At 44.4% G+C, this 27,999-nt stretch overlaps 1 protein-coding gene across 4 annotated transcripts in view; it reads right to left on the bottom strand.

Moving 5' to 3' along the window:
• NAV1 (neuron navigator 1) overlaps positions 1–27,999 on the bottom strand; it is a 241,865-nt gene that overhangs the window by 68,905 nt on the left and 144,961 nt on the right. For all 4 annotated transcript variants that reach the window (XM_073561056.1, XM_073561054.1, XM_073561055.1 and 1 more), the window contains 2 exons: positions 27,680–27,915; positions 24,398–24,552 (listed from right to left, as the gene is read on the bottom strand). In XM_073561056.1, the coding sequence (XP_073417157.1) occupies positions 24,398–24,552; positions 27,680–27,915 (391 nt within the window). The remainder of the gene's footprint in view (positions 1–24,397; positions 24,553–27,679; positions 27,916–27,999) is intronic.

Here is a 27,999-nt window from a genome sequence, read left to right as displayed (position 1 = left end):
TCAGGGGCAGTAGGGGGCAACGAAAAAGCCCAGGATTGGGGACCCTCCCTAAGTAAGGAGATAACAATCCCCACCCGCTGAGTCTCATCCCCAGACGATCGGGGTCTAAGAGAAAACCATAATTTACAACTCTCCTTGAATATATAAAATTTATCTTTTTCGCCAGAAAATGTGTCAGGAAGTTTAACTGAGGGTTCAGGAGAGTGCAAAATAACATCTACAGAGTCACCTGGTGGACAAACAATATGAGAGGTGTTTCCCTGCATGGTCTTAATAGTCTCAGTCAGTTCTTTCTGTAAGAGGGTCTGAGACAGGACAAGGAACTGATGATTCACAGAAAAGTCCTGCGCCATCTGCGTCAAACTGGACACTTGATCTGCCAAGTTATGCAGCAGATCCATGGCCAAAGAAAAAAAAAAAGCAAAATCCCGTTTAAATGTGTGGTTAAGTGATAATGTAGTGAAACCTCCACCAGGGGGAGCTGGTGAGGGAAGAGAGGTTATACACTAAGAGCAGCAACCCTGAGCAACAGCACAGGTGCCACAGGTAACGAGAGAGAATAGTCAGACGAACCGAGTCAGAAACTAACAGGAGCAGACGTACCAGAAGGAGCAGCAATACACGTAGTCAAAATACCAAAGCCGAGAGTCAGAAAGCCAGAACATGAGCACGGGGTCCAAAACGTGAGACGAAATACGTGGTCGGGGTACAAGCCAGGGAGTCAGATGCCAGAGAGGGAACGTAACAGCATACACGAATACCAAGAGACGGGGTCAGAAATCAGTCCGGGTCATACACGTGAATATCAGTCAGAGGGAGGAGGATCACCAGGGTACAAGGGTCAGCGGCTCTAAACTGCAAGCTTGAGCTATCACTAACACTGGTCAGCAGGCTGTGAGGGATTAAGGCTGAGTGCAGACGGAGTTTTGAGCCCTGCGGATTTTTCCGTGCAGAATGGAAGAAAACCGCAGGTCAAATGACCTGCATTTTTCCTGCGGATTTCTTCCATTTTTCACGCGGTTTTCATGCGGTTTTTGTGCGGTTTTCCATTGCGGTTTTCCCCCTGCGGATTTGGAGACAGGGGAGATAGAAAACCGCACAAAAGAAGTAACATGCTGCGGATTTTGTACCGCAGGAAAACCGCGCGGAAAAATCCGCAGCGTCTGCACAGCGTTTTTTTTTTTCCATTCATTTTAAAGGTACTGTACATCACAATGCGGATATGCAACGTTTCTGCGCGGTAAAATCCGCTGCGGAAACGCTGCATATCTGCATCGTGTGCACACAGCCTTAAATAGCCCAGCTAGCTCCAGAACGAGGCTGAGGAGATTAACCCCTGCATGACTAGTCCGGAGTGAAGACAGCAGAAGATAAACTCCGGACTGGACCATGACAGAGAGAATACAAAAAATAAGACTAAAAATCCGCTGCCATAAAAGATGCAGGAGACTAAGGAGAGAAGGGGACAATACAGTCTGGAGTGTTAACCCTCGCTGACCTGACCTCCCCGCCTTCTTTGAGGGGCTTCTTGTCCCACCTGTGTTTTTTTTTTTTTTTTTTTCTCCTCTTATTTAGACTTGGGATCTTATAAACACCAGAAATAAAGATCCAGGACACTCTCTTTGGAATCTGACTCACTGCTGGGTTAAAAGCGACACCTAGTGGCCATTTTAAAATCAGCACCCAATTGTCTCAAAATGAGAGACGAGCCAATCCTTCTGCACATCCATTGAAAATTTAATTTTTCCTCATGAAAATGTATATGGGGGGGGGGTGTGTGTGAATGGCGTTAAAATAGCTGCCAGACAACGCTGAATTTCAACATCTAATGATGGTCAAGATTGGTAGATCCACTTCAGTTTCTTCAGGACATAAGGCTTCTCTAACTCAAGTAGACGTGAATAACTTCCTTAATAAAAAAACAAATTAAAGCCGGGGCGTGGCTTGGATCTCACACAGGGAGGACGTGCTGTACAGCGGCTCCCGCTTCCAGCCACAAGGTTAGCCTATTTTAACCCGGAAGAAAGAGGCAAAATCAATCTTAGAGCGTCCCGGGCTTGGAGAAGAAGGTGAGGGGCGGTGGAGAGAAGAGAGGGGCTGCTGCTCTCCACCGGGACACCGGAGCGCAGAGCGGCCTCGTGGGGAGTGCTGCGGCGCCGGAGAGACGGGCGCCATCTTTACATCCCCCTGCGGATAAGGCCTGGAAACCGGACCACAGGAGGCTCTCTACAGAGGCGTGAGACCGCGAAATAAGGAGCGGTCTCGCCCGTTGGAGCAAAAAGTAAAAGGCGGTGAGAGGCGGCCGTGGCGCGGGGAGCCCCCGGTGAACTGTTTGTGGGGACTGCTACTGGCGGTGGAGGGGAGCGTTGGCTCTGTGTCCGAGGGGCCGGGTTGTTGACGGCCCCCTGTCTCGCTGAAACGTTTACCTGGGACTGGGTCGCTCTTGGACCGGGGGATATCGCTCTCCCCTCATGGGAGTGCTGCTGTCTGCAGTTCTATGAGCCACCGGTGAGGAGGACATTGTGTCATTTCTGAAGCGCCGCGGGGGGGAGTTGGCGTTGCCTTGTCCCTACCCCTACCGGCTCCAGCAGATCTCCACGGATGTTTCCATATATTAGCCCCTCACCCTCCAAGCTGCATGGGGTTATTTACATATAGAAAAATGCACTACTAGACTTTTCTTGGCGCACGAGTGGTGAATTAAGGGCAGGCTTCAATTAAGCAAAATGGTCAAAACTAACAAAGAGCGTGCAAAAACGTTGGCTGCAGAGGCGTATCGAAGCAAACAGGGTGAAATGGATAAATTTTTGAAAAATAAATCTGCATCGACTAGGCCTAATGCTAAAAGGCTCCCTACAGAGGTTGTGGAAGAGGAGCATGTCGAGGACTCAGACTCCAGTGATGATGCTTCAGGCAGCGATGTTACTCAATCGGACTCTGGGAAACTTTCTAGATCGGTTTTTAAAAAATTATTAGCACAAGCTATAAAACCATTAGTTAATGAGATATCTGGTATGAGAGCGGATTTGCTACATATTGGTAATAGAGTGGAGTCCTTGGAGTCATCCCAGTCCTCTATCATTAGCCACTCCAATGCCATGAGAGAACATCTGGACTACCACAGAGCACAGCTTAACAACTCTTTTCTGGCCCTGGAGGACCAGGAAAATCGGAGCCGCAGGAAGAATATACGGATAAAAGGCTTGCCTGAAAGTGTTTCCACAGAAATATTAGAAAAATCTACGAAGGAGATCTTCGCCCTTTTAATCCCACAAGAAAAATGTGATCGAATTGTAATAGAAAGGGTGCATAGATCACTTAGACCAAAGCCGAAGCCAACGGAACCCCCGAGGGATGTGATTTGCGGCTTATTGAGCTATTTGGATACTAATGCTATTTTGTCTGCCTCAAGAGACATTAAGAATCTTTCTTATGAGGGATCTGCTATTCAGCTTTATCAGGACGTTGCGCCGTCGACCCTTGCAAAAAGAAGAGTCCTAAGGCCCCTCCTGGAGGTGTTACGCTCACGAAAAATTTTATATAAATGGCTGTTTCCGTTTGGTATATCTATACATGGAGACGGCAAGCAAATAATGGTTCGGACCCCTGAAGATTTAGCCAAAATATGGGACACTTTTGACATTGCCCCTATAGATATTCCTTCCTGGCTACCTCTGGACATGGATCATCGCACGCCTCCCCCTGTCCATGCTTATGCTGGAGGGCAGGGTGACTGGGTCTCAGGAAGGAAACGCTCGACTCCTAAAAGAGGAAAATCTGGAATGGAGGAGATACCCCCCTGAGCTTTCTTGTGTTCCTTTTGGTTGCATTTTACCACTACTGGAGCCGGACCCCGCGGTCCACTCGGACATGTTCTAACTCACTTTAGCTTGCCAAGTTTGACGCTTGCTTATGTGTTGTTGATATCATTCAATTGCCGTATAAGTTAACATGTGCCACTCGTGTGTCGGAAATGTTATTTCCTGCTCTGTTATGGGAGGTATGTTTGACCCCCTACCTCTGCTACAGACAGGTAGTTGGATCTTGTTCTATTTCTCTTGTTTTATATTAGTAATTTTTAGGTTTTTTGTTCTTTTTTTCATTTCTTTGTATTTTTTTAATTTCGGTGGTTTGATGACAGAGGAATCTTTATTTTTACTTCCCTTACCAAGCTATGGGTGATAAGGTGGACTTCGCCACTATGACAGTGGCCTCGTATAATGTAAAGGGCTTACGTTCCCCAAATAAGAGAAGCCAATTAATGAATCTTTTGCATTCAAAGAAGTCTAGTATAGTTTTTCTGCAGGAGACACATTTTAAAAAAGGGAGAGTTCCAGATATGTCTAGATCTCGCTACCCGACCTGGTATCACAGTGTGGGCGGTTCGGCGTCCAGTGGAGTGAGCATTGCTATAAAAAAAAATGTTCCCTTTATTTTGAGTGATTGTTTATCAGATTCAGAAGGCAGGTACATTATAATTAAGGGTTTTTTGGCCAACACTAAGATTACCCTGTGTAATTTATATGCCCCAAATAGGAATCAGATAGGTTGGCTGTGCAAAACATTGAACATTCTAGAACTTTTTACTGAGGGTCTGTTGCTGGTGGGAGGGGATTTTAATGTATCTTTGAACCCAGCCTTAGATACTTCGTCGGGCAGGTCGGCTCTTTCTCAAAGGGCACTGAGAAAGTTACACCTATCATTACAAAAATTGCATCTGATAGACCCTTGGAGAACATTTTTTCCTTCGGGCAGAGATTATACTTTTTATTCCCATCCGAATAATAGCTATCACAGAATTGATTACCTATTGATACAAACAGCTAATCTCCTATTAGTTAAAAAGGCAAATATAGACATCATCTCTCTCTCAGACCACGCTCCCATTTTTCTTGACATAGAGATAAAAACTCTACCACGGGCCGGCTGGGTCATGGTCACTGAATGAGACATTGCTGGACTCTGCTTCCCACATTGCAAAACTAACAAACACTCTTGACTTCTTTTTTCAAACTAATTTACACTCAGGCCCGCCCTTGCCTATGGTATGGGAGTCACATAAAGCAGTAATGAGAGGGGAATTTATAGCCCTAGGCTCCTATTTGAAAAAAGAAAGAACAAAAAAGGTTGTGTCTATTTTACATCAAATTAGTTCCTTCGAAAGACTACATAAGAGATCTCAAGTAAATAAAATATTATCTGAACTTACAGATTTGAGAACTTCACTAAAAAACCTTTTAAACATTCAATCAGCGAAAATCTACATGAGAAGTAAACAGAAGTTCTATCTTCATGGCAATAAAAGTAGTAAGCTCATGACATCCCTACTTAAGAAACAAAAAGAAAAGACGTTTATTAGACAACTTAGAGCTTTAGATGGCTCTTCAATTTTCGAGACTGCAGATATTGCCAGGGAGTTTAGAATCTTTTATGAAAATTTATATAACTTAAATATACCGGATAGCATGCAGGAGCCAGCCACAGCCTTAGAAAAAATAACAGAATTCCTGACCACACTAAATCTCCCTAAAATAACTCTTGAGGGCCAGTCCTTGCTGACTGCCCCAGTTACCCCCAAAGAAATTTTAGACACTCTTTCTACTATTCCGAACGGAAAGGCACCGGGTCCAGATGGTCTCCCCATTATCTATTATAAAAAGTTTATAAAACCATTGTTACCTCACTTAGTGTCTTTGTTTAATTCCTATTTAGAAGGCCAGCTCCCCCCTAGACAATCATTAGAGGCATACATCACAGTTCTCCCGAAGGAGGGTAAGGAACCCAATTTGTGCGCTAGTTATAGACCAATATCACTGCTTAATGAAGACATTAAAATGTGGGCTAAGATATTAGCGGGCAGATTAAGCAATTTCTTACCTAAACTAATTCATGCGGATCAAGCAGGCTTTGTGAGAGGCAGAGAGGGGAAGGATAACTCTACTAAAGTCATTCAGTCTATAATGTTTGCTAGGACTCGGGATGTTCCCTTGATGCTTTTGTCGACGGATGCCGAGAAGGCTTTCGACAGAGTGAGCTGGAGGTTCATGGAACAAGTAATGATCAGGTTTGGCTTTCCCCCTCAATATATAACAGCAGTCCTCTCGCTTTATTCTCAACCGACGGCTAGGGTCAGAATCAATGGTACCCTGTCAAATAGTTTTGGGATTAATAACGGGACTAGACAAGGTTGTCCCTTGTCGCCATCTTTGTTCATTTTAGTTATAGAAACTTTGATACAAAGCATCAGACAAGACCAACGCATAGAGGGGTTGTCGGTGGGTCAGAGGTCATTTAAAACTCTAGCTTTCGCAGATGATCTGCTTTTTCTTATCTCCAACCCATCCCAAGCATTCCCAATTATCCTTCAGGCCTTCCATCAATTTGGTCTCCTTTCTAATTTTAAAATTAATTTAACAAAATCTGAAGTGTTAAGCGTTGTTCTTCCCCACTCTCAGATCTCCACTATCCGCACGCAGATTCCATTCTCCTGGGCTACTAATTCTATTAGATATTTGGGAATAACGATAACTAGAGATCCCGCCAACCTATTTCAAAATAATTACACTCCTTTGGTTCAAAAGGTCAAGAGCCTGATGCAAAAATATAGCCTACCCACTTTATCCTGGATGGGTCGTATTAATGTGTTTAAGGCATATATAATGCCTATTATAATGTACACCATGAACATGGTTCCGATTCGGATTCCCCTGACCTTCTTTGGAAAGTTAAAGTCCCTTATTGGAAAATTTATTTGGAAATCAAAAAGGGCCAGGTTGCCATATAAGTTTCTTTCTCGCCCTATTTCTTCTGGAGGATTGGGGGTCCCGGACCTTCTTTTATACTATAAGGCTATTCATCTCAGCAGATGGTTAAAGGTGGTGTCCTGTGTTGGGAGTGAGGAGGGGGATAGTGTTGACTGGGCTCTATTGGGCCTGAGGGGCTTACCGTATCTTTGGACTAAAGCTAAACCGCCAGCCTCTCTTAGGTTGGATGAAGTAACTACAACTACATTGCGTATTAAAAGATTGGTGATGGGAGAGCTCCCAGAAGACACCTTCCCCTCGACATTGACACCGATCGGTTCAATACCCTATCTGCTGGAATTAGACTTTCAAGACCCATACAATTTATGGTCCAACCTCCCTAGAGAAACGTTGAATGGTTTTTATGGTAATAGAATCTTGAGGGAGGGGTTTTGGCCACCGGGTGCGTTGACTCAACCAACAAATTTTCTCCAAAAACAACACATTAGACGTACACTTTTACAGTTTGGACGGATATTCCCGTCTAAAACTAATTGGTCCTGGTTAGATATTATGATTAAACTTCCACCCCCACGGCTAAAAATTTTATCCCGCATTTATGCACATCTCATCTCTCCGAATATACATTTTAAACCCTCGTTTATATACTCTTGGGAAATGGAACTCAATACCACGTTTACAGAGGACCAAATATCTAAAATGCTGTCAAATGCTCGGGGTTTTTCCAGATGTGTACTCCTGCAAGAGAATTCTTATAAAATATTAACTAGATGGCATTTAACTCCAGCTAAATTATTCCAGTTGGGCCTCACGGATAATGACGATTGTTGGCGATGCCTCAATTCTAGAGGACACCATTCACATATATTCTGGGACTGCCCTAGACTGAGGGTTTTTTGGGATGGAGTTGAACTAGTTCTCAAAAAATTAAGACTAATAAAGGTTAATCTTAGAGCCACGGAGGCTCTTCTTTCATGTCCGTCGAAGGACTTTTTACCAAAAAAACATGGTCTTCTCCCACTGATGTTGAGTGCGGCGAGACAGTTAATAGTTGCCCATTGGAAAGATGTAACTCCTCCCACGTTGGGAGAATGGTATGCTAAAATAAATCAGATCTCTCGCTTAGAGGAGCTGTCTAGCTGGGAAATTTATAATCATAGATCTTATGTGTTGACTTGGGCCCCGTGGAATAGGTATTTAGAAGACAATCCTCCTTAAGGGCATCCTAGAGTCTCATAAGTTTACCTGGATCTGACGGCTTCTGCACGGGGGTTCCTAGCCTCACTGCTACAATTGGATAGCCCTAATGTAATGTGCTATGTTATTTTCTGAAGTGCACCCATTCAACGTTTGTACTCATGCCGTCAACCACATTATGTTAATGTTAATGTTGTTGATACTGTTTATGATTATGTACCCTTTTTCCCCTTCCCTTTCTTTTTCCCTTTTCCCCCTACCTACTTTTCCCTTATTTTTTCCTTCCTCTTCGCCCTAAACCAACCCTTATGTAATATTTCGCCAAATGCATCTGAGAACTGGTGTTGTGTTTAATGGTGATGTTTAAAATTCGAAAATAAAGAATTTACAAAAAAAAAAAAACAAATTAAAGCCACCGCAACTAAATCAAAAACCCCTGTACATATGGATCAACACTCGCAGGGTGACCTTGATTCTGATATGAGCGACATGGATGATGATAGTACTATGGGGGACAAGCCTGTCTCTAGATCCTTCATAAAGAGGATTCTTACTAAATCTCTTGAACCGGTGGTAAAAGACTTATCTGACATTAAGCAAGAAATATCTCAAATAGGCCATAGGGTGGATACGCTCGAGGCCTCCAATGCCACCATAATTCAGCAAACCAATGAGGTCATAACTTGCTCCCAGAGCCAAGGGGTACATATCAACCAAATATATTCTATCCTTGAGGACCATGAGAATAGAGAAAGAGGGAATAATCTGTGAATAAAGGGTATCCTTAAATCAGTAGCTGCTGAAGCATTGATCGCAACCTTGATTGAAATATTTTCTAAACTGCTGTCTCAAGACAACCCCTCGCAAATTGAAATGGTTAGGGCCCATAGGTCGCTAAAGCCACGACCCAAAATGGGAGACCCTCCCCGGGACGTCATTTGCCATTTTTTGGATTATCGTACTAAGGACTTAATAGTAAGACGGTCAAGAGAAGCAGAAGTTATTACATTTGAGGATTCCCCAATCTTGATCTTTCAAGACCTAGCAACATCGACATTAGATAAGAGACGTCTTCTGAAACCCTTTACTGAGGCTTTACGACAGAACCAATACCTCTGGTTATACCCATTTGGCATTGCAATATCCTCCAAGGACAATCGCATTCAGGCCAGGACCTCGGTGGAAATTCAAGAAGCGTGCAAGGAGCTGGGGATCACCTTGGAAAAGTATCCAGATATAGAGGTATACCATTCAGTCCCTTCACTGTACCCTCTCGCCCGGCCCGAGCCTTGGAGTATGGCCCAGTCTACAAAATCCACTCGAAATCGACGTAAAGCAGCAAAGCTAAATTCTAACCATCCAAATGAAGATAACTGAAGAACTGGCAGCCCAGGACAAAGACTTGTCCATGAGATAGAGACTGCTTGTCAGTCATGGCCGATCACTAATGATAGAGCCATCTAGAGGCCGCTTAGTTTGACTTTAATGTATACCTGTGTTCTTTTGTGTGTTTTAATTTTTGGTTTCAGGAAGAAAGATCGAGCTGCGGCATCAATCGTTTATGTATGGCAGATGCCATGGACTCCATGTGTGAGCAGAATACTACTCGGAACAATGTATTGCTGTTTTCTCTCTCGGGGGGCCTGCTCGCTCCACTTTCAATGTATACTGTCTGCAGGTGGGGGGGGCGGGCATTGTCTCAGGAGATGGGAAAGAGTTGTTTATTCATGATGCTCGTGACATTGGCGCCATCCTACTCACTCCCCTCTTTTGAAATGTTAATTGTTTCAAGATAATATGGTTTGTGTTACTGTTTTTAGCACTGTGTCAAGTATAGCGTGGCACTACCACAAGGTGCACAAGTAGGTTACCCAGACCCAAGTGAATAATAATAAAGTAACTTGGCACTCAACTGAATTGTCCTTTTTAAGTGAAGTTTTTATTTATGTGCAGTCCTACAAAAAGACGTTTCGGCCTACACTTGGCCTTCGTCAGTCAGACTGCTGTCTATATAGTATGAACAAATGTATGTCCACGAGCAAAATAATTTTTTGTAAGTTCCTGCTTCCAAATATGGTGTAGGCATATAGCAGGCTTCCAGCTACCCTTAAGTTGTGCTGTGCTGGTAATTCAATTAGATGCAATATATTCCATAAGGAAATGAGGAGAGGTTCCCGCTGGATTGCTGAAGCAATTTGCCTGTGGAAGATGTCTGTACTGAGACCGGTGTAAAAATTTACCTGTAGAAAATGTCTGTACTGAGACCGGTAGCAAAAGGCCCGTATGGGGCATATAATAGTAGCTTGCAGGTGTGACCAGCAGCCTAAAGGCCCCGTCACACTAAGCGACTTACCAGCGATCCCGACACCGATATCAAGGTGTCAGGATCGCTAGTAAATCGCTATGTGATCGCTGGTGAGCTGTCACACTGACAGCTTCACCAGCGATCAGCACAGCGATGCCGAGCGCCCGGCATCGCTGGCTATCGCTGTAGAATATATAATCAAAATAAAAAATATAGTTATTCTCACCTTCCGACGTCCCATTCAGCCATCCTGCCTCTCTCCACGCTCCGGTCCCAGTGATCCTTTGCATGAATGACCGCGAGATGTCACGGTCTCGAGGGATAACAAAGTCTCGCGGTCATTCTCGCAAAGGATCACTGGGACCGGAGCGTGGAGAGAGGCAGGATGGCTGAACGGGACATCGGAAGGTGAGAATAACTATATTTTTTTTATTATTTTTTTACACCTGATCGCTGGTCTCCCGCTGTCACACACAGCGATGCGTGCTGGCCAGCGGGAGACCAGCGACCAAAGAAATGTCCAGAGGTTTCTTCCAGCGATCAGCGATACCGGCAGGGGGGCTGCTCGCTGATCGCTGTCACACACAGCGATCTCGCTGGTGAGATCGCTGTTACGTCACAAAAGTTGTGACTCAGCAGCGAACTCGCTACCGAGATCGCTTAGTGTGACGGGGCCTTTAGGCTAATATGGGGCTTATAGAAGTTGCAAGTGTGCAGGGCTGAACGCGGTATCCACCGCCGTTTGGGGCTATTATATACCCCATACGGGCCTTTTGCTACCGGTCTCAGTACAGACATTTTCTACAGGTAAATTTTTACACCGGTCTCAGTACAGACATCTTCCACAGGCAAATTGCTTCAGCAATCCAGCGGGAACCTCTCCTCATTTCCTTATGGAATATATTGCATCTAATTGAATTACCAGCACAGCACACCTTAAGGGTAGCTGGAAGCCTGCTATATACCTACACCATATTTGGAAGCAGGAACTTATAAAAAAATTATTTTGCTCGTGGACATACATTTGTTCATACTATATAGACAGCAGTCGGACTGACGAAGGCCAAGTGTAGGCCGAAACGTCTTTTTGTAGGACTGCACATCTTATCACCTTTATACACTAATTACCCCTTGTTCTTATCCCTGTCCTTCCCTGGTTGGTCCTGCGAGGTCGCACTTCAGAATAATGGCCTACCCAGCCACTCCAACTCGTATGGAAGCTAAACAAGGTACACTAAAATTAGCAAGTTTTAACACGCACGGCCTAAATTCACCCATACCAAGAACACAGACACTAAATTGGTTGAAAAAGGAAAATTTTAATATTCTTCTTTTGCAAGAAACACATTTTCAAATTGAGAAACTACCCTGTTTTAAGAATTCATATTACAACTAGTGGTACCATGCCACTTCTCCCCAGAAGAGTTCTAGAGGGTGTCAATTGAATTTGATAAGAATACTTCTTTTTTACTATCTGATTCGTTGATTGACACAGAGGGGAGATATATTTTTATAAAAGGCCTACTGGGAGGAACCTTGGTCACTATTGGCAACCTATACGCCCCCAACAAGAAGCAAATTAAATGGATTACATCCAAGCTAAACCAATTCCGCTCCTTCTTAGAAGGTGTACCGCTTATTGAAGGGGACCTGAATATTCCTCTAGACCCAATCTTGGATTCGTCCACGAAAAAATGTCAGATATCATATCAAAATATTATTAGGATAAAAAAATCCCTACATAGTCTTTCATTAATCGATGGATGGCGGCACATGCACCCTAATGATCTTGATTACACTTTTTAATCTCATACCCATAATTCCTACCACAGAATTGATTATGTCTTCCTACCAAGATCTTTGTTACCAAATCTTTTTAAAGCAGAAATTCTCCCCTCAGTACACTCAGACCACTCGATAGTCGCAGTGCGTTTTTCAACTTCAAAACCCCAGTACGGGTATCGCTCATGGAGACTAAACGGCTCAATTCTAATCTCAGACACTAATAAACAACGAATCAGGAATGCTTTAATAGACTATTTCAAGAAAAATGTCTCCCCAGAGGTGAGTTTTCCAACAATATGGGAGGCCCAAAAAGCAGTGGTCAGAGGTGAACTAATATCTATAGCTTCACACCTCAATAAACAGCGCAAAAGATGATACAAGATCAATATGAAGAGATAGTTAATTTAGAAAAGCAACACAAAAGAACCTTACTACGTCGGAATCTGGAGGCACTTACAGCCAAGCGCTTACAACTAAAAGATGTACTGAATAAGCAGTCTGCAAAGCAGTATATTAGTTGGAGAAATCGTATGTTTGTGCATGGCGATAAGGCCTCCAGACTTACCGTATTTTCCGCTTTGTAAGACGCACTTTTTTCCCCCAAGCTTGGGGGGAAAATGGGGGTGCGTCTTACAAAGAGGATATACATTACCGGGTGTAGGCCGAAGGGGTGTCCGGCTGTCCGTCGGCGCTGTGGGTGTCTCTGGGTGCCCAGCCGTGTCTCCACGTGCCAAGCGGTGTCTCTGGTTCCAATCCCGGGGCTCGGGAGACATTTTGCGAAAGGCCACAGCCCCGGGGCTCCCTCTCGGTTCCCTCTGTTTTGGCTCCGGCAATATGGCGGCCGCCACCGGGGGCGGCGCATGCACTGATGGTGATTTCGGGACAGATCTCGAGAGATGAGATCTCAGAGCTGAAATCTCATCTCTCGAGATCTCAGTCCCGAGGTCACCATCAGCGCATGCGCCACCCCCGGCGGCGGCTGCCATATTGCCGGAGCCAAACAGAGGGAACCGAGAGGGAGCCCCGGGGCTCTGGCCTGTCGCAAAATGTCGCCAGAGCCCCGGGATTGGAACCGGAGACACCGCTGGGCACGTGGAGACACGGCTGGGCACCCGGAGACATCCACAGCGCCGACGGACACCCGGTAAATGTGGGCAGAGCCCCGGGCTGCTGCACAGACCCCCCTGGCAGCAGCGCAAGCCCCGCCTAGTAGCAGCATGAGCCCCCCTGGCAGCAGTACAGCCCCCCTGGCAGCAGCGCAAGCCCCCCCGGTAGCAGTCTGAGCCCCCCTGGTAGCAGCACAAGCCCCCCTGGCAGCAGTACAGCCCCCCTGGCAGCAGCGCAAGTCCCCCCTGGTAGCATCATGAGCCCCCCCCGGTAGCAGCACGAGCCCCCCTGGCAGCAGTACAGCCCCCCTGTAGCAGCATGAGCCCCCCTTGTAGCAGCATGAGCCCCCCCTGGCAGCAGCACAGACCCCCCCTGGCAACACACTGCACATCGGAGCACCCTCTCATCCCTTCCTGCGGCCTGCAGTATCACCCCACTCCTGCCTCCTCCAGCAGCGACCCTGGGACTCCATTTCACCGCAGCCACCACCCTCGGTAAGCAATAAGACACCTGGATTATAAGAGGCACCACCATTTTATTAAAAAAATGTTTTTTTCCTATTTTTCTCCTCAAAATTTGTGGTGCGTCTTATAATCCGGAGCGTCTTATAAAGCGAAAAATACGGTATATCATTAATCAAAGTTAGTCAAGCTAAGACCTATGTTCACTCCCTGAAAACTTCTAATGGCAGTAAAACTTCTGACATTGACCAGATTTCTCAGGAATTTTTAAAATATTATTCAAGCCTTTATAATCTGAAACCTGGTCAATCTGACGCCGACAGGTTACGCAAAACAAACAGAAGTCCAGTCCTTTTTAGCTGACCTCAATCTCCCCAAACTCACATCAGAACAAAAATCTCTGACTAGGCCCTTCACGCAGGGGGGAGGTCCGATCCACTCTGTCAAATAGCCCCTCTGGGAAAGCTCCTGGTCCCGACGGTCTTCCTGTTATATATTATAAAACCTTTTCGGAGATCCTAGAACCCTATTTTCTTATTCTCAGTAATGAAATACTTTGAGGCAAACCCTTCCCTCCCCAATCCTTGGAAGCTCATATCTCTCTAATCCATAAGGAGGGCAAAGACCCAGAGCTTTGCAGCAATTACAGATCCATATCATTACTGAACCTGGATCTGAAAATCTATGCCAGTATGCTTGTGAGGCGCATTGCGGAGTATTTACCCAAACTGATCTCCCCTGATCAGACCGGCTTCATTAGAGGTAGAGAATGCAAAGAAAATGCATGGAGAGTTCTACATTTGATGCAATATTCTAGCTTACATAAGATACCCTTGGTGCTATTAGGCACAGACGCAGAAAAAGCTTTCGACAGAGTGGATTGGATCTTTTTGCAGGAAACCCTCCTTAACTTCAATTTTCCTCCTCTGTTGGTAGAGGCCATATTGAAAATGTATTCACACCCTTCAGCCAGAATTAAACTTAACAACTCCCTTACCAATTCCTTTGAGATTCATAACGGAACAAGACAGGGGTTCCCTCTCTCACCATTACTATTCATAGCAGTGATGGAACCCCTCAAAGCTATGCAAATGTGTCAAGATATAGAGGGAGTGAACAATCAGGGTACTTCGCATAAAACTATGGCCTTCGCTGACGTCTTATTAGTCACCATGACTTGCCCTCAGAGGTATACCAGCCCTCATGCGGATCCTAGAGAGATATGGCTCTTTGTCCAATTTCAAAATTAACCCATCTAAGTCCGAAGCACTGGGCATAAATATACCTGCTAGCACTATAGATGATTTCAAATCTCATTTCCCCTTCCATTGGCCGGGCAATTATATAAAGTATCTGGGTATAAAAATTAGTTTGTCCTTTAAAGATTTATTCAACTTGAATTATAAGCCAATGCTTAACTTGGTTACAGACCACACTGAAAAATGGAGGGCCCCATACCTTTCTTGGATAGGCAGAAAAAATCTGGTTAAGAGCATCCTTTTACCTAAATTAATCTATTTGTTTCAGATGCTGCCTATAGATTTGCCCAGATCAATAGTTCTATCTTTAGGTACATATGGAATAAACACAGGCCGAGACTTAACTCCCATACAGTTTCATTGCCTAGAGGGAAAGGTGGCATGGGAGCCCCCAACATTCACACTTACTATTTGGCTGCTGTCCTGTCAAGGACTGTTGATTGGGTCAGGAGGACAGGAGAGAAACCCTGGCTCATTATTGAATAACAGATGGCTCCGATTCAATTACGTTCTGTTATCCTCTCCCCTATAACGACACCTAAAATTACCTATCCGAACCTCCTTACTCGGGCGGCGATTAAATGCTGGAAATCAGTGGCAATTTACTTAGCGCCAACCCCCTCACCGCTAGCTAAGGTCTCGGATACTATGGCTTCGGAATTGATGAATCACCTGACAAATCACCTCTATTAGATCAGTTATATAAAGAGGGGTTCTTTATATCCTTTCAAGATATGAAAAAACTACCTACAATGTCTAATTGCACCTTCCTACACTATGAATCCCTAAGGAAGTCGCTGCGCCAAGTCATGATCAAAGGCGACCTTACACCACGTTTGAAACACTATGCTCCCAAACAAAAACTCCGAAAAAAGTGCTCTCCGCCCTCTATAGTATGCTGCTTATACAGCAAGTTTCTCAAAAAAGAGCCTTTGTGCGGAGATGGGAGAGAGAGCTGGGCCACTACTTTTCTGACTTCCAAATTAAATTTAATATATGTCTTCATATGGACCCTCACACTGTGTGAGAGCCCAAGAAAATAGCTATAAAATACTAACTCATTGGTATACGACGCCACTTATGTTTCATAAATGGTTCCTCACTTTGTCGGACTTGTGTTGGAGATGTGAGATGGACAGAGGGTCATATCTTCATATTTGGTGGGCCTGTCTCGTCATACAAAAATTTTGGAACATAGTATCCCAAGTTTTAAATGAAGTAGCACGTACCCACATAAAGTTCACACCGGAACATGTTTTCCTCAATCTTCCAAGTATCCCAAATAACAAAGCCATATTGAAACTGGCGTCCTTCATCCTGACAGCCGGCAAGCTCCTTCTGCCTTCATATTGGCTTACGTCCAACATCCCAAACAGGAGCCAGTTATTAACTAAAATTGACCAGTTATACCATGCTGAAGAATTGGTAGCACTTTCTACACATAGCGCTTCCGCTTTCTTGCATGTCTGCAGTCTTTGGGTATTGTACAGGAAATCAGAAAAATTCATTTCTATGTACAGTTGTGGCCAAAAGTATTGACACCCCTGCAATTCTGTCAGATAATACTCAGTTTCTTCCTGAAAATGATTGCAAACACAAATTCTTTGGTATTATTATCTTCATTTAATTTGTCTTAAATGAAAAAACACAAAAAGAGAATGAAGCAAAAAGCAAAACATTGATCATTTCACACAAAACTCCAAAAATGGTCCAGACAAAAGTATTTGCAACCTCAGCCTAATACTTGGTTGCACAACCGTTAGCCAAAATAACTGCAACCAACCGCTTCCGGTAACCATCAATGAGTTTCTTACAATGCCCTGCTGGAATTTTAGACCATTCTTCTTTGGCAAACTGCTCCAGGTCCCTGATATTTGAAGGGTGCCTTCTCCAAGCTTCCATTTTTAGATCTCTCCACAGGTGTTCTATGGCATTCAGGTCTGGACTCACTGCTGGCCACCTTAGAAGTCTCCAGTGCTTTCTCTCAAACCATTTTCTAGTGCTATTTGAAGTGTGTTTTGGGTCATTGTCCTGCTGGAAGACCCATGACCTCTGAGGGAGACCCAGCTTTCTCATACTGGGACCTACATTATGCTGCAAAATTTGTTGGTAGTCTTCAGACTTCATAATGCCATGCACACGGTCTAGCAGTCCAGTGCCAGAGGCAGCAAAGCAACCCCAAAACATCAGGGAACCTCCGCCATGTTTGACTGTAGGGACCGTGTTTTTTTCTTTGAATGCCTCTTTTTTTCTCCTGTAAACTCTATGTTGATGCCTTTGCCCAAAAAGCTCTACTTTTGTCTCATCTGACCAGAGAACATTCTTCCAAAACGTTTTAGGCTTTTTCAGGTAAGTTTTGGCAAACTCCAGCCTGGCTTTTTTATGTCTCGGGGTAAGAAGTGGGGTCTTCCTGGGTCTCCTACCATACAGTCCCTTTTCATTCAGACGCCGACAGATAGTACGGGTTGACACTGTTGTACCCTCGGACTGCAGGGCAGCTTGAACTTGTTTGGATGTTAGTCGAGGTTCTTTATCCAACATCCGCACAATCTTGCATTGAAATCTCTTGTCAATTTTTCTTTTCCATCCACATCTAGGGAGGTTAGTCACAGTGCCATGGGCTTTAAACTTCTTGATGATACTGCGCACGGTAGACACAGGAACATTCAGGTCTTTGGAGGTGGACTTGTAGCCTTGAGATTGCTCATGTTTCCTCACAATTTGGTTTCTCAAGTCCTCAGACAGTTCTTTGGTCTTCTTTCTTTTCTCCATGCTCAATGTGGTACACACAAGGACACAGGACAGAGGTTGAGGCAACTTTAATCCATGTCAACTGGCTGCAAGTGTGATTTAGTTATTGCCAACACCTGTTAGGTGCCACAGGTAAGTTACAGGTGCTGTTAATTACACAAATTAGAGAAGCATCACATGATTTTTCGAACAGTGCCAATACTTTTGTCCACCCTCTTTTTTATGTTTGGTGTGGAATTATATCCAATTTGGCTTTAGGGCAATTCTTTTTGTGTTTTTTCATTTATGACAAATTAAATGAAGATAATATTACCAAAGAATTTGTGTTTGCAATCATTTTCAGGAAGAAACTGAGTATTATCTGACAGAATTGCAAGGGTGTCAATACTTGTGGCCACAACTGTATACACCTAACCCTACATCTTAAACTCTGGACTTGAGCATCATGTTTGCAGACCTCTGCCCCCCCTTCTTCTCCCCCACCCGGTTTATTGATAGAACCCTATGGTTTACTCTCTCCATTTTCTTGGACCCAGACTGGGTTCCTACTAAGCTAATTTTTTCACGTGAAGGTTTGTTATTCAACATTGGGCCCAGGTCCTGTCCCAAATGTATGTCTAATTTGTTGATAACAAGTAAGACTTAATCGTCTTTTTTTTCAAGGTAACAATATTTCGACAAAGATGTGGGTGTTTTCATCCCTATAGAATGGACATCCTCTAGTACTCATTACCGTTCTTGAGATAGAAAGAGTCCTTTGAACACTGTATTGTATTATTTGTGATGTAACATAACTGCATTGTTGTATCTGTTGTGTTGCTGTCAAGTTACCAATATTGTTTCAATAAATAAAACATTGAAAACAAAACAGTAAATACTTGAAAGGGATACCGAGCTCCCTCTAGGAGGTGTCACCACTCAGAGAAGGCTAACTTCATGGCCAGTAACACCTTGTCCCTGATGGAATAGTTCCTCTCCGCCAGTGTGAAGGTCTTAGAGAAGAAGAAACATGGGTGTTTCCGACCATGAGCATTCTTCTGATATAAGACTGCTCCCGCACCGACGGAAGCGGTATCCACCTCCAGGATGAAGGGTTTATCCACATCGGGCCGATGTAGCACAGGAGCCCTAGCGAAGTGGGACTTCACAGAAGTAAAAGACTTGGAGACCTCCTCTGACCACTGCTTGGGGTTAGCTCCCTTCTTGGTGAGGGCTATCAGAGGAGCTACTAGAGTATAGTAGTTGATAAGTCCCATAAAGCGCTGCACCGCTTTTAAGGGAATGCGGCTCCTGCCAGTTCATCACAGACTCCAGTTTGGCAGGATCCATTGCCAACCCCTTGGCTGAAATAATGTACCCAAGGTAAGGAAAAGATTCCTGCTCACTCTTTTCTAGTGTAACGAAAAGGGAATTGGCGCGTAAAAATTTGAATACTTTACAGACATTTTTTCGGTGAGTCTCAATATCTGGGGAGTAAATAAATATATCATCCAGATACACTACTACCGAGGTGGATAATAACTCCCGAAAGATGTCATTAACAAAGTCTTGGAAGACGGTGGGAGCATTACAGAGACCGAATGGCATTACCAGATACTCATAATGACCGTCCTGAGTGTTAAACGCAGTCTTCCATTCATCCCCTTCTCGGATACGTATTAAATTATAAGCACCACGCAGACCTAACTTGGAAAATACCCTAGCCCCTCGCAGTCTGTCGAAGAGCTCCGAGATGAGTGACAAAGGGTTTATATTTTTGATGGTGATGGCATTTAATCCCCTGTAGTCAATGCATGGATGAAGTCCCCCGTTCATCTCAACAAAGAACAACCCAGCCCCGGCAGGAGACACTGACTTCCTAATAAACTCTCTAGTCAATTTCTCCTTGATATATTGGGACACAGCCTCAGTCTCCGGGAGAGACAGAGGGTAGACTCGCCCACGGGGAGGCTGTGAACCCGGAATGAGGTCTATAGGACAGTCATAGGGGTGATGAGTGAGAAATAACAAGAGAAAGAGGAATGGTCTGATGTGTGATCTGAGAGGGTAGCACGGACTCATTTACCACCTGGATGGTGATTGGCTTAGGCTAAGTTCACATTAGCGTTTGAGTCAGCAGCGTGGTGGTGAGGACTTTTTCCCTTAAGCTCCATCTAGTCTACTTCTGCATGCATCCTGCGTACCTATCTTTAACATTGTGTACGCAGGGACATGCGTTGTATGCGGATGCGTCGTTTTGACATGCCCGCCGGACGCAAGAATATGCAACATGTTACGTTTGGCGGACACATCAAAACGAAGCACGCGGACGCATCTGCATACAATGCATGTCCCTGCGTACACAATGTTAAAGATCGGTACGCAGGACGCATGCGGAAGTAGGCGGAGCTTAAGGAAAGAAGTCCACAGCACCACGTTGCGGACTCAAACGCCAATGTGACCCCGGCCTTAGAGAGTATCACTAGAGGTATTGCGTGCCGTTAAGCGAAGGCGGAGGACATGAAATTACCTTCAACCCTGGAATCCACGCAAACCTCTGTAGTGTGAGAGGTCGACTCGTAGGACAGTGTCACCTTAAAGGTTAATTTTGAGGACACATCTGGCGAATCTAGAGAGCCTCCTCCAATAGCCACCTGAGGCGAAAGATCTCCCTGACGCCTGGGATATCTATTGGTGCCTGGGATATCTATTGGGGTAATGACCAGCCTGCCTACAGACAAAATATACAGAACGGAATTTAGCCTCCACCTGAGAAACCACCTTGGGCTCCACCAATTTGCTCGTCCGAGTCAGAGACCCCAAAGGATTGGTAAAATTTGGTGCTAACTGAATCCTGTGTCTACACTGGGCTCGCTCCAATCTTTGTTCAGCATACCGAAGATCGATACGAGTGGATATAGATATTAAATCCCCCAGTGTAGTGCAGACCTCCCTAGTGACCAAAGCATCCTTAAAGGGGTTGTCCGGGCTCTTCACATAATCTCAGTACATATCTGGGCTGCAGAACTATGACAATAAGTAATTTACTTTCTGTCACTAGTTTGCACGGTTTTCTAGATATTCTGAACAGAACGTCCAAGGGGGGGGGGGGGGGTGTTATGGAATTGAAATGAGAACTAGTCGTAACCTCCTACTCTACTCCAAACATGCCTTCTATAGCCCTCCCCGTCCACATGAAGAAGCCCTCATCACACAGAAACAAATCCTTACCCTCTAGCAGTCTCAGTGCAGAGAGCAGCTGCTCCTCCCCCAGACACACGCTGAACAGTGATCTAAGGAAAGTGAAACCAGTGAGGAAGGAAAATCGTCCTGTATTCTGGGACAGGCTGCTCCCATCAGTATTTGTGTCATTAGAGACACAGTGCTCACACATACTGTGTGAAGACATCAGTGACACAGAGCTGTCTCATTCACACAGCAGAGGCTTTGTCACACAACAGATTACATCAGTGACTGCCATCCCCTGTGCAGATTAGAAGCTGCAGACCCCCATCACTGGCCATCACACAGTCTGTTCTCACTGCTGCCAGCAGCCTGGGACAATGAGGGAAAGAATTACTGATAATGAGTTATGTATTGTAATCATGGAGTGGCCCAGAATACAGGACGATTTTCCCTCCTCACTTGGTTTCACTTTCCATAGATAACTGTTCAGAGTGTGTCTGGGGGAGGAGCAGCTCTCTGCACTAAGGCTGCTGGAGGGGAAGAATTCCTTACTGTGTGATGAGGGCCTGTAGCTATGGAGGGTGGGGTTGTTGCTATAGAGGGCATGTTTGGAGTAGAGTAGGAGGTTACGACTAGTTCTCATTTCAATGCCATAACACCCCCCCCCCTTGGACGTTCTGTTCGGAATATCTAGAAAACCGTGCAAACTAGTGACAGAAAGTAGATTACTTATTGTCATGATTCTGCAGCCCAGATATGTACTGAGATTATGTGAAAAGCCCGGACAACCCCTTTAAGGCTAGTTTCACACTAGCGTTTATTCGACGCAGCGCACGGCGCCGCTAAGCCCCGCCCCCTGCCGGCTCCCTGCCTGCCCCATCCGGTCATCGCCGCCTACTATCGCACATGGACGCTTGCGATCTGCGCACCCCATCTATAGCATAGGGTGCGCAGATCGTGCGCTGGCCGTGCGCTAGTAGGATTTTGGCGTGCGCTGCACACTTTTGAAGGTGCGCCCGTGCGCGCCGAACGCAGCATGTTGCATTATGGTCTGCAAGGCCCCTCCAGAACACCGGGACCAAGTCCTTATCTGGTTATTCCAGCTTGGAAGCTAACGTCAACGTCTGGAACCGGATAGCAAACTGACTGGTCGGAAATGAGCCCTGAGTCAACACCAGCAGTTGGAGTGTGGCGTCATGGGTAACCTGGGATCCAAGAAAGACCTGTTTCAGGGTGCCCAAAAAACGAGAGGCACTCCGGACCACCAGGTCCTTACATTGCCATAACAGCGTAGCCCACTCCAAAGCCCTGTCCGTCAAAAGGGACATCACAAATCCCACTTTGGCTTGTTCAGACGAGAACCATGAATGCAGTAGCTCCAGCTGGATCGAGCACTGGTTCATGAATCCCCTGCAAACCTTACTATTCCCAGAAAACTTATTGGAGAGAGGGAAGTGTGGAAAAAATAGAGCACGAGCCGCAGCTGAAATCCTAGTAGCAGCTTCACTGGCTGCCTGTGCCGCTACTGTGGATAGTTCCACAGCTGAAGTTGCTGGATATTCCATGGGAGCTGCTGCTTGTCTGCCATTACTAGCCTGGCGCTAATGTAGTGTTAGGGTTGGTGGATCGCACTTTATTAGTTATTTTATTTAGTGCAATCGCAACCCGGGGTCCACCGTGCAGAGATGTTATCCTGCTGCTAGTAAACAATGGCGGAGCCGTGCAGCGAGCGTTCACTAAGAAGCACGCTGTGCCAACTTAACACAAGTGTGAACTGAACGCAAAATACCAAACTGATAACGTCTCAGAGGTATACACTGGCTGACGAATACCAACTCAGCTAACCACTGAGTGGCAAAGCACATAAAACTAACTAATACAGCTGTCCACCGAGTGGCGCAAAAATATGGGTACCAAGCTCAGTTAACCGCTGATGACATTAGCGTGCCAGCGGGCGCCTCGGAGGACCCTTTATAGGTTCGGGTCTTGTCCAGTCGGACAGGACCTTGCTTGTGGACCAATCCGGAGCTGCCACATCACCAGATCAGCTGGCGACCGACCACCAATGAGACATCGCCACATCACGAGCATGCTCAATAGCGTGATTTCTGGACTTATAGCCTCCAGGGCATCTGTTTGCCGCTGCCTATCGCTGGTTACCAAAGAACTAGCTGGAAGGCCAGCAGCAACCAAGCAAACAGCACAAGTCTGAGCAAGACACCGAGACCGACATCTTTGCTGAGCAGCCCCCATTGCGGCCGGAGCAGAACGGGAGACCTCAGAGGCAGACAAGGTTTGGGATCTACCCAGTGGGAGAATCCCGAAACCTAACACTCGATCTATTTATTTTTTTTTACATTGTTCACTGAAGGGGTTAAATAGTGTGACAGTTTTATAAATTAAATATGTGGCAAAAAAAACAGTTTTTTCATTGTACTGATAAAAAGTTAAATAAAACGCAAACAAAAAGTCGATTGTAAACAAAAGCTGTATAGCTGAAAAAGTCAACGTGTTCTGGAAAAAAACAAGCCCCCCATATAGCTCCATCTGCAGAGAAATAAAAAGTCTATAGCTCTCAGAATAAAGCGATGCAAAAATAATTATTTTTTTTAGATTAAAGCTGCCTTATCATCTTACTGTACTATACTGGGATATACGTCTCAATTCTGTCGGTATCGTAGAATTTGTCCACTAACTCCTTTTTTTTGTCTGATATCCAATGGTCATTTGTTGACTCAGACAACCCCTTTAACACCACTATGTTCCCCCAAGTAAAATAATGACAACCTGTACTTACCTCCGGTTTTGTTCCAGAGGTGTCGGCACTAGCTCTCTGGGGCTCGCGTGACTTTGTTATGTAATATGAGCCCTGCAGCTAATCGGTGGCTGTTTCACTCCCCCCTTCTTAGAACAAATCTGACACCCATAGCAAGTTCAGAACTGCTGTCTTCTGACTTTGTCTGGATTTCACATTTGTTTGAAGAGGGGGACAGTGAAGCCACTGCTGTTTGGCTGCGGAGCTCACATGACACAACAATGTCATGCAATCCCCAGGGAGCTAGTGCCGTCACCGCTAGAACAGCACCGGCACGAGAGGCGAGTATAGCTGTTATTATTTTACTTGACTGGGAGAGGGATGTCTGAGTAGCGAACAACCTTTTAATAAAAGTTTGCTATTAAGTTATATGTACCCCAAAATGCTGCGACTGACAAATACAACTCATCTTGACTAACATAAGCCCTCATGCAGTTATAGCGACGAAAAAATAAAAATACTATGGCTCCTGGAATGTGAAAAACGAAAAAACTGAACATACAAACAGCAACGTTGCTTTACAAAAGAAATATATAGAACGTTTTTCAAGCATTCACATAGGTGTACCCACTCTGGTGTACTACTGGTATTCAGAGTACCTGGGTGTCTTTGCTGTTAATGCGTGGGGCCACTTTGACACTTTATGAAGAAACTCACTTTCATGGTAAATCATATAAAAATAATAGGCAGAGGCCACACTTTAAATCGTAGAAATGCCAAATTGCATTTATAGAGCATGAGAAAACAAACACAAAATACAGTATAACAGTCTTTCGGTTGCCACTTACCACTTGTGATATTTGCAGGTCAAGGCCCCATTCACCAATTCACTAATGGCTCCACCTTCAGTAACATCATCCAGTAAAATGACTAAAGGGACATCACATGGTCCTGTCTCTCTGTCAATCTGGTTTGCCAAGTTGGACAAGTATAGCTGCAGATCCTATAAAAGTAAGGTACAGTGTGGAAGGATTATTTTATAGGAAAGGACAATTTGGAAGCAATGTATCTTAAGGGTATGTGCACATGGAGTTTTTTGGTGGTGCAGATTTTGTAGTAAAATCCGCAGATAAATCTGCAGGACTAAAGTCCTTTGATTTATCTGCGGATTTGCCTGCGGTTTCACACCTCATAATGGATGAGGTGTGAAACCGCAGCGTTTCTGCACAAAAGAATTGACATGCTGCGGATTGTAAACCGCAGCAAAACCACACGGAAAAATCCGCAGCATGTGCCCAGCGTTTTCCAGTTTACCATTGAAAACAATGGTACTGTACCACGCACCTAAAACTGCTGCGGACCCGCAGAGCCTGAAACGCTGCGGATCCGCAGCAGAATCCGCACCGTGTGCACATACCCTTAGAGAAACAGTGTGGGTGCAAGATTTTGTACAGGAAACACAATGAGGAACAACTGTTTGTTTGAGGGTCCCAACATGGGTGAATATTTTTATTTAGGTGGTACAATAATGACACTTTCATTTTTAAGGGAACCATGTCAGGATGGTTGTAGGTCTCTTCATGAATCAGGAACATCGGACAAGTGGCCTCTCATCTGATAGGTGGTGAATCTCAATATTCTTCAGTATATTCAGTAAAATGTGCATTAAATTTTGGTTACGATTACGTTTATTTTTATGAATGAGGGATGTGTGTGTAACTGGATGTGGTCTGCAGGAAGGGACATGTGCTGAAAAGGGATTTCTTATATGCAAAGAGGTGTTATTAATCATTTTAATCAGACCCCTGGGTACAGGCCTATTCCGTAATGCCTCTCAAAGGGATTAAACAAGGGAGGCATATAAAGTGACAGTATAAAGTGATAAAAATGTATCCAAAAGCACCATTGACAGGGACACCACCATCTTGATGAATCTGGTCCTATCTTCATACGGTTTCAGTAAAAATCACATGTACATAGCCACAATAGTTGGATCCCTACCAAATCTTTTCCATTGAAGTCTCTAATAAGCCTGTGCAAAGGTCTTTGTGAAGAGGGGTGTAGAAAAGTCAGGTGTGAAATCTCCTATTTTGATTGGCGGATCCTTATTATGAACTGTGTGCACACGTGTTACCTGTCATTGTACTAATAATATGGTGCCTGCTGCAAAGTCTTCCCAAAAACACAAAAAGTAGAAGTCTAAAAAATCTCGTGGCCAAAGTAAAGATTGCAATAATATTGTTTTTGTTGCAAAATGAAAAAAATAATTGCCAACTTTTTAAAAAAATACAGGTAACCCAAAATCTTGATTTAAACAATAGCTCATTTTCTGTTTGTAGCTTCTCTTTAAGTTTTATTGATAAGTCAGCAAGTGGAAACAGAAAGGTGGCCAACATATGTGTTATGATCACAAAGGACAGACTTCAAGTAAAATGGACTAGACAAGAGAATTTAAGGGTTAAAATCAGAGACAGCTTTAGACTCCATTAAGACCCAACACAGCAATAAGCTCATAACACAATTTTAACTCATTATATAACTTATTACCAAACTTTTATTAACACTTTATAGGGAGCAATAGAAAAAAACAGCAGTTTTGCTGTTGTTTTTTGATGTTTTAAGTTTTACATTATTCACATGCTGCAGTGTTAACTTAATTCTATGGGTCAGTACTATTATTGCAATACCAAATTTAGGTATTTTAATGTGTTTTATGACTTTTGTACAATAACTACAAAGATTGAAAATAAAATGGCTTTTGTGTCACCATTTTCTAAAAGCCATGTTTTACATTTCTCAATCAACTGAACTGTTTGGGTGTTTTAAGTGAGTGCCAAGATGTCGTGGTGGGTACACCACCACAGATGACGCCAGACCCCACACAGTACCAAGCCCCAGCTGGGACTTCTGTTTTCTATTAGTCTAGTACAAGTTATTGGTGACTTTCCCTACTTCTTAAGTGAGGTTTGATAAAGACCCGGAACTGGGTCGAAACGTTACCTTGTTTCCCTTGCTACCTCGATAATTTTCCTTTGGTCAAATTATATTGTACACAAATAAACTCTAGTGTTTTCTATCTGCAATTATAGCAAAAAAAATTCTGAGTGCGGCTGTTTTCTCTTGGCGAGGCTACCCCAAGTGACAGTTGCTCTTTAAATTTTGCATCCTAATTATCTTTTTTTCCACTGGCCGCATAGAGAAAATAAACTTGTGAAATAAAACTTAGTGTCAAAGGGAATCTGTCAGAAGGTTTTTGCTGTGGAATCTGATAGCAGAATAATGTAGACAGAGAGCCCGATTTATTGTTGAAAAAAGACCTAAGAACATCAAGTTCAACCTTTCAATTGTAAATTCCCCAGCGATGTAGCACTTCCTAGCCTGCTTGTTGTAGTTTTGATAGAATCCCTGATTTATCTGTTGTAGATGTAGCAGAGCTAAGACTTCTGGGCTGTGTATAACCCCTGACTGGCAGCGCCATGTGCACACTGTGCATTGTCAGCCAGTCAGTGGTGGGGCAGGGTTACAATGTTGGGTGCTCTGGGCTGCACGTGACACCGATTGTATTGAAACTACAGCACAGAGCCTAATAAGTGACACATCCCTGAAATCAGGTTCTCAGCCCCTATATCATGCTGCTATCAGATTACATAGCAAAACCTGCTGACAGATTCCATTTAAAGCATTTTTTAGGTTTCAGAAAACCCCTGTCCCCAGGTGCAGTTTGTTTTAAGGAAAGACAAACTGCGCTTTACTCACCCCGTTCCCGATTCAGCACTGAGTCTTTTATTGTTTGCAACGCTAAAGTCAAGTCGAAAGTGCGGCAGCCAATGACTGAGCTCAGCGCCTTGTGTCATCTACACTGAAAGGGCCACTGAGCTCAATGATTGGCTGCAGCGCCTTTGAAATGACATCAGCATTGCAGTAAACACCAGACACCGGGTGCAGACTCAGCTCTGGACTTAGGGATGGTTAGTAAAGCACAGTTTGGTTTAACAAATAAACTGCTTCTGGGGATAAGGGAAGTATGAAAACATAATGTCCCTTTGAAACTATTTCTGCAAAGAAAACATATAATATGACAAAATGCCTAAGCAAAGAAAAAACAATGGCTAGGAAATAAATTGACTAACCTTGCAGGACTGCTGATGCATGTTGTAGGCAGTAACAATGCCTTCAGTCACCTCTCGTCCCGATCTTTCCACCAAATACTCAGCCAGCCTATGTGCTAGGAAACTTTTCCCTGTCCCACTCGGACCAGACAAGAGCAGTCGTCGATGCTTTAGTAGCAAGCTAACATAGTGCTGAAGCATGGGTTTAGGGATTAGTGACTCAAACACAAGGAGGTCGACGCATCTTTCCTTCAGACCTGAATTCAGACATTACAGAAAAAAGACCAAGCATCAGTTTAGAGTTTGATGAATAGAGACCACCAATTATACCAAGCATCCCC

The sequence above is a fragment of the Dendrobates tinctorius genome, unplaced genomic scaffold (genome assembly GCF_039654945.1).
Source record: "Dendrobates tinctorius isolate UK_male_01 unplaced genomic scaffold, ASM3965494v1 ptg000312l, whole genome shotgun sequence".
NCBI classification, from domain to species: Eukaryota; Metazoa; Chordata; class Amphibia; order Anura; family Dendrobatidae; genus Dendrobates; species Dendrobates tinctorius.
This window is presented reverse-complemented; position numbering and strand designations above follow the sequence as displayed.